This window comes from Orussus abietinus, unplaced genomic scaffold, assembly GCF_000612105.2.
Source record: "Orussus abietinus isolate OABI.00-Male unplaced genomic scaffold, Oabi_2.0 scaffold21, whole genome shotgun sequence".
Lineage (NCBI taxonomy): Eukaryota > Metazoa > Arthropoda > Insecta > Hymenoptera > Orussidae > Orussus > Orussus abietinus.
Window position 1 is genome coordinate 1134202 of NW_019396018.1, and position 7329 is coordinate 1141530.

A 7329-nucleotide genomic window follows, 5' to 3' on the forward strand; every position below is an offset into this window, starting at 1 on the left:
CTAGGTACAATAGATTCATTGGTTGTTCAAAACGATTCGTTTTTGTATTGCTGGAACAGGTGAAACGTTATTAAGTGAAAAGTTAGAAATAATGGCAGACAATAAGACAGATAAATCGAAAGTAGACCTCGGTTTACTTGAGGAGGATGATGAGTTTGAGGAATTTCCGGCTGAAGGTAAAAATTAGATGATTAGAAAATAGTTTCAACTTTGAATTGTTGCGTCTGTCTTCAACATTGCTGATTCATTGAATAGATTGGACGGCAAAAGACGAGGATAACGAAGATATCAGTGTTTGGGAAGACAACTGGGATGATGATGATGTGGAGGATGATTTCAATCAACAATTAAGGTATGTTCAGATAATTGCCTAGATTTACTTAATGTTGATATTTTTAGTGTACCATATTATTTATAATCATTTCAGAGCTCAACTGGAGAAACAGAAGGCGCAAGGTGATCCTTCCTCAAAGGATAATTAGTTAGTACTGAAATAGAATTATTCACATGTAACTAAATATTTGTATCTCTTAATATTCAATACTATTTAAATAATGTAAAAATATCCACTTTAAATAATTACGTACATTACATATCAGTTGTGCTATTTAATAGTAAATTTGTATTAAGTTTCTCTTAATCATTTATTAACAATCAGGTACACAGCTTTCGTCTTTATGGAAACATTTTATGATTTACTCTTATACATAAGAAATCATTGATATTTTTGTACATTAATTACTCAAGTTTGTCATGAAATTATGGCACAATTTTCTAAACATACGTCAATAAAACCAACCATTGAATATTTATCATCGAACATGTAGTGCTACTGACAAATTAGACCTATGAGAGATAGGTTTTATACTGCCACAATTTTTTTTATGGCATCTCCTAAAAAAAATTTTCAATTGGATTGCAACAGAGCTGAATCACGATAACTTGTTCTACAAGATGCTAACAGTTGGGAAGCTAGTACATCAATCATTTGAAGGATCAAGTCTTGATTAATCTTTTTAATTTCCAAAGATCCTAATAAAAATGTGTGGATTTGAATAATGTCATCTTCACCAAAAACAAATTTCAAATCTTTTGGTATTTTTGTATGTAAAAGCTGTATAATTCTCTCCTTTGTTGAAATGCTTGTGTTTCTTGAACTCTCCTTTGACAAAATTGATGAAAATGAAACATCGCTCAATCGATCTGATATCCAGAGAATGATATTCTAAAAGTAAAATATATATATAAATCATATGAACATCAACACAAAAAATACAGTATTCTATCCATAAATTACCTGTATTAGTGGCTCTGCAACATTACCAAAAAGTAATTTAGTCCACCTAATAACTGCTTCCTGTTGCAGTGTATTATTACTTCCAATTCCTGCGAGAATTTCACAGAGTAAATCTAAACTTACACGTGTTAATGTCAGATTGCAGTCAAGTTCTTCTAGTTCTTCTGAAAAGAAAATGAAGTTTTAATATAAACTAAATTTTAAGATTATTAAGATTAACTTGAGTAATATTTTCTCATTTCGTAAAGTTACCTTCATATGGAGTATTTACAGTTTCCCACCAGTGTGAAAGGAGTTCAGAATCTCCACTGCCTTCCACAGAATCGACTGCTTCATAAGCAGTATCCACCGAACAATAATCAATACGTTCAGCAACTAACTGCTGTAGTTCAGAAACTAAACTTCGCTATATAGATACACGTAAAAGTTAAACAAACTAAATATGGGTTACCATTATTTTCTGCCTATTTTCTTCAATATACATACCGACTTAATATCTTCAACGAATCTCCAAGGAATGTCTGCTAATGGCATCAGAGTAGGTAGAGATACGACTTCTTCCTCCTGATCTAATTCAAAGCCAGGTACTACAGTTTTTAATGTGTTAAATACCCCAGTCACTGTTTTGGCCAAGAATCTATCTAATCGTGGAGCAACAGCATCTGCTTTTTTGCCTGCATTACTGTTCGGACGGAGGAAATGCCTCAATTGAGGAGGCGAATCTGCCGCCAAACGAATGCATAAAGTCTTAAGGTAGCTTTCCATTTCAATTCGCCCACCTTCTGGTAATTTTATGTCTGACATAATATTGTTAAGCGATGGCACCTGGAATGTCATATTTTAAAATTTAAATTAAGCAAATATTTCTGAATAAACGTTACCTCTTCTAAATTTGAGTGAAGTTGCACAAAATCAGAATATTGTCTCCTAACAGTTGCTGTTGTAGGTTCAAATAAATCTACTCCATGCTGCTCAACGTCATCAAACTGTATACAATATAGTAATTGCTGTGAACCATCTGGCGCAGTGTAAAATTCCGTCCATGGAATAGCCAAATTTGTAAATTGACTGCCTTCACAAATGCTGTAAGGCTTTTCTTCTGCTTGCCTATAGGATTTACATAGTAATTGTGATATTTTAATCGAAAGTCAACATGGAATTATGTCTCTTACAGAGGTGTAGTAGCTGTAGACTTCTGTTGCAGCAAGTTTCTCAGTCTAGCTATAGTTGTAGCAAAATCAGTTGGCTCCTCGTATACAGGTGACAACCTGTCATCTTCAGGTTCAGAATCTGCTTCGGAAATATTAACATCTCCCCAAAGCCCACGATGGCTTATTTCTAAGCCTTGGAGAGACAGTGTAGACCTTTTAGGTACTATCTCTTTACTGCATTTAGCATCTGTTTCGGACTCAATTGGAACATTTGAAACTGGTGATACCTTAGATAATGGTCGTGGTATAATAGTTGCAGTTGCTGATGTTATACCATTGTTTAGTGCTAAGGACACAATTCCCTAAAAATAGTAAGTTAGATAAAGTACTGGAATTTTACAAATGATATAATTTAGGGGTTCATAAATACAATATTTGTACATTTTGAATTGATCCAAGTGGTTGATTCTCTTGTTCAGTGGAATGTAACACTTCTAACAATTTTTCAAAAATCCAAGTAGGATCACTCATGATTTGAATTGTTTCTTGAAGTTTTTTAGCCAAAATTGACAATAACAACTTGCATGGTAATGAACTAATCAATTCCCACTGCAGAAATTCCCTTGCTAGAATGGTAATCAGTCGACTAAGAGCATGTTCCAATGATGCCATACTACGAGAGCCAGGATGCTGACAACGATATGCTTCCTCGATATTTGGCGCTGTTCCTTTCTCTACTCTGCGTAGTGCTCTGTTCCAAATAAAACAATAAGAATAAATAGTCAACAACAATGACACGTTTTCTTACCTCCGATATTCCTTCAAATGCAGCAACAGTACATCTGCCAGCTTATTTGTCAGTCTAACTTTATCTATGGTAACGACATGGCTATGTGCCTTTTGCAATAATTTTTTGAGCAACTCCTGAGCCTCACTGGGAAAAGCTTTGTTGTTACTTATATTTGTATACCATACTTCAATAAACCTTGAATCAATTTGATTCACAATGTTTTCCAGATATGCCTCTTGTACATTTATCTTACATTTAGTCTTGCATGCTTTATTATTTATATTATCTTCAATCATGTTTTCTTTGTCTCCATTTATTTCTGTATGCTTGTTTTCACTGCTATCATATATTGTGGCATTTTTTGATGGATACGTGTCAATTTTAAAATATTCTTCTAATCTGGTACGTAGCCAAATACCAAAAGGCTCAAATCTGATAGGTGAGCTGGCTTTTATTGTGAATCGAAGTACATAGCAGCTGACCCATGTTGACATCGCTGTGACAAACACAGCCCAAGCAATAGATACGTAAACCGGTAACGATGACAGACCTGCCCATTCTTGAATGATCATGGATAATGCTGCCCATCCAACGCTTAAGATTAACAGTATTTGATTCAACCAGCTCATTGGAATTACCTCCATATTGTATCTTACGTCTTTATTACTTTAGTTGCTAAAATTAGCCTTACATAAGTTGCAGCAGTTGTAATCATATTTAAAAATGATATCTTTATTCTGAAAGACATTTAACAAAATATTCATTACTATTTTTTATAATTTACTACTAAAAAACGTTAACCACCTATGCCCAATGTGTATTCATACATTTCCCAGATATGACATTAATAGGGGGTATCAAAACGAATTTGACAATACTTTTTTATCTGACATTGAATCTCACCTATTTCTTCTAACATAAGAGTCGTATATAAGGAAAAGTGTGTATTATCATTCATGTTGCTTTGTTGCACTATATAACCAAAACATAAAATTGCGGGGAATGTTATATTTAATATAACCAAACCAAATTCTTTTCGATATATAAAATTCACTTGGCGAACATTCCTTGTCTACACTGTAACATCGGCCATTCGCATTTAATCGACATTTGAATATATACGAAACATGATCATGGACGATAAAATTGAGCAAGGTGTTTGATAATGTCAAGTATCAAGTTCATAAAAAGCGGAAGTTTCATGAAAACGACAATAGCTTCCGTTGGCTACAATGTAACAGGCCAATGGAAGAAGCCGATGCGCAACATTTGAAGAAATCGCCATTTAAATATATTAATAATTATTCTGGAAATAAGGCAAAAACTTCGACAGAATCAATAAGGTATTATTCAGAATTTAGTAGAGTATACATTTTAAATGAGAAAAAGGAAAAAAAGCGAAAGTCAGTGACGGATAACTCCTGCGCAAGCGCGAGCTCTTTTGGCGAGTTCTCGACGTCTTTCCGTTGTAGCGAACGTTTTCTCCTGGTGCCAACCAATGAAAAAAATTGCATAATAACATTCCAAATCCATGCGAGAAGGACTTAAGTTAGACATGAACGGAACATGAAGTGTTATATGAATTTTTGATTTCATTTCAGAATTTTTGATTTCATTTCAGAATTTAATCCCTTAGAAAGTCAAGCATTAATAAACGAACGTATAATAAAGTAAACCAAATAACTAGCATTTTAGAATATTTATAATGGTCACCAAATCATTGAGAACTTCCACGTTACTGTCGATCGACACTAATACGCAAAATGTCACGTAAAAATTCAGCGTAAAGATTTTATAACCCATTTTACCCTATGCTCTCTTTCCCATTCTGTGCAGCTAAGGCCTATTTGAGGTAATTTTGAGAACATTGGGACTTTATTGCAGCCGTGAATGCAGATCTTAATTCGATTAAAGAGCATATAAAAATAAAGGAGACACGTAAGAATGAGAATATTCGGAGGCGATTAGACAAAGATATCATCCGTTTTTAAACTTTTTGGAGGTTTCCTCGCGCAAGTATATAATATATTACATCAGTTCATCACAACAGAGAAATACCTTAAATTAAATCAATTTTCCATTAAAAAAGGAAACAAATGCCTTCACATGTTCTACCTTTCACGCTATTGCTTAAATTTCGTGTATCAAACGATTTTTAGTGCAGCATACTTCCGAAAAAGTTCAGAGACGAAAGATCCCTCTACTTCCTCTACATTTCATCTGTACACATACTATAGTAGTATTCTCTCCCTTCCACATTGCTTGCCTTTCGGCCAAACCTAAAAATTAAAGCATATCTGATAAGCACATACATTGTTTAGCATAATAAAAGGGGACTATGATCATTTAAACCAAAACGGAGTCACCTTTTTTTCCAGATTATCCTAAACAATACACGTTAGTCCTCGATGTTGGGGTTGTATTTTTAGGGAGTGCAAATTTTTTGGCGAGCAATGCATAAACTCTGCTTCCGAGCAATCATCGGGGGTTCGACAGCGCGCCATAAGAGGAGACATTCGGACGAGCGAGAGTCGCCTCTAGGTACGCGCAAGTACGCGGCCGGTACTCGGTCTGCGGTCGGCGCGCGCTCGAGGCGCCGCAGGGAGCCACCGGGCGGCGGGGCTAATTTTAGCGAGTCGTGAGAATAAACATAAGTTAGCGCGTCGTCAGGGGCCTTGTATGGCTAGGCCGGGCTAGGCGCAGCTGGGGTCCACGAGCACATCCCTAGCCGGGGGTAGCGGCTCTATTTTTACTATTTCTTAACTCGCCTCCCGGTTTTGCCGCTCGTCTTAGGTTACGTTATTCACCGCAATGTCGGCCGATAGGCGAGCTTCGATAATCCGAAGGGTCGACCCTCGCACGTGGACGGCACGTGGACCTCGAGTTCTTCGGGAGCTTCGAGAACGACTTCGACCTGACGACGCCGCCATGTTCTTTGATACGTTAATTTTCAGGAAATTTCGAGAACGGCAGTTTGCGCCCTTCCTTGAATCTTATGAGAAACTCTGATATCCGAAAGACGGGAAATAATGGAAATGAATCGATTCTGATCCGTATGCTTTGAGGAGATAAGAAAAAGAATAACGCGTCGCGTTCCTTTGTAGATTATGCTGCAGAAATGGCAGGGCCGTTTGCGAAGAGGGGAAAAGTGAAAAGAGACCGCAACCGAGCTCGCTCGAACGACCGGTATTTCTGTACCGTCTAGGGCCTGCAGGAAGAATCGAGAGTGACAATAGATTCGGTCTCATCGAGACTTTGGACTGGCGCCAGGACACGGAGACGTGAACAACCCAATTTTGACTTTGACTAGCAACGAGTGAGCGAACTCTTCGGTGATTGCGGTAGTCTCGAGAATCTTGAGAAATGGGTTTTAGGTGCGCTTATGCGAGGGAGGAGCCGGATAACGTTCCAAAGAAAAAGAGGAAAGTAATATTCTGGTTCCAAGTATGGATAAAAGGTCCTTTTCACTAATTTTACACAGCCTTCGCGAAACGAGCCATCTAGACTCGGGAGAATGTTCACCCTACGACGATACTTTCCCCATTGTTAATAAGCGGCAAGGACATTCGAAGAAAGGCCAATCGCTCTCGGCGAAACTCCTGAAGATGGAAACTTTGCTATGTTCGATAAATCAGACACCTTAGAAAGTCCTAGACGAAGAGAAAGACAAATAGAAACGAAGCCTTTGACCCTAATCGTACCGTCCAGGTTGAAAGTCCAACTCGAGAAAAATGAAATATCGAAAGAAACGATGAACCGTCAATAGCAACATTGTCGATCTCGAAGTTAATCGCCGTTTGGCGTAAAACAAAGACAATGTCCACTCCGTACTTCGAGAAATGATTCGAGAGCTTGGTGCATTCGCGTAACTTAAGAAAGTGGGGGGCCAGCGAGATCGATCGGTTGCTGAGCTCGGTTATACAGAACCTTCTCACTTTTATTATTTATAAGGTATAATAAGAAGAACGCGATAGGCTGGACAGCAATATGAGCCAGCAATGGTAAATCTAGCGAGCGTGCGATTAACTCCGAGCGACGCGCAATCGAGCGGTCCGGAAGTAAGTGCGGAAAGAGCCGAGAAGATGCGTCTC

At 37.5% G+C, this 7329-nt stretch overlaps 2 protein-coding genes across 5 annotated transcripts; one reads left to right on the forward strand and one right to left on the reverse strand.

The window, feature by feature from the left end:
- LOC105697521 (26S proteasome complex subunit SEM1) lies at positions 1-812 on the forward strand. The gene is made up of 3 exons (XM_012420885.2): positions 1-176; positions 256-352; positions 428-812. The coding sequence occupies exons 1-3, from the start codon at positions 92-94 to the stop codon at positions 480-482; spliced, it is 237 nt and encodes a 78-aa protein (XP_012276308.1). The 5' UTR covers positions 1-91; the 3' UTR covers positions 483-812.
- Positions 668-7321, reverse strand: LOC105697514. 4 transcript variants are annotated; one of them, XM_023434769.1, is made up of 10 exons: positions 5605-7321; positions 5408-5517; positions 3257-3975; positions 2890-3199; positions 2470-2810; positions 2179-2404; positions 1784-2122; positions 1550-1703; positions 1298-1461; positions 668-1225 (listed from the first exon to the last, which is right to left on the reverse strand). In XM_023434769.1, exons 3-10 carry the CDS (start codon positions 3880-3882, stop codon positions 908-910), a joined length of 2478 nt encoding a protein of 825 aa, XP_023290537.1. In that variant the 5' UTR covers positions 3883-3975; positions 5408-5517; positions 5605-7321; the 3' UTR covers positions 668-907. The 4 variants fall into 4 exon arrangements, with proteins under 4 accessions (XP_023290537.1, XP_012276295.1, XP_012276296.1 ...); XM_012420872.2 differs by having other exon boundaries at positions 4142-5517; XM_012420873.2 differs by having other exon boundaries at positions 5354-7321.
- Positions 7322-7329: the final 8 nt, after the last annotated feature.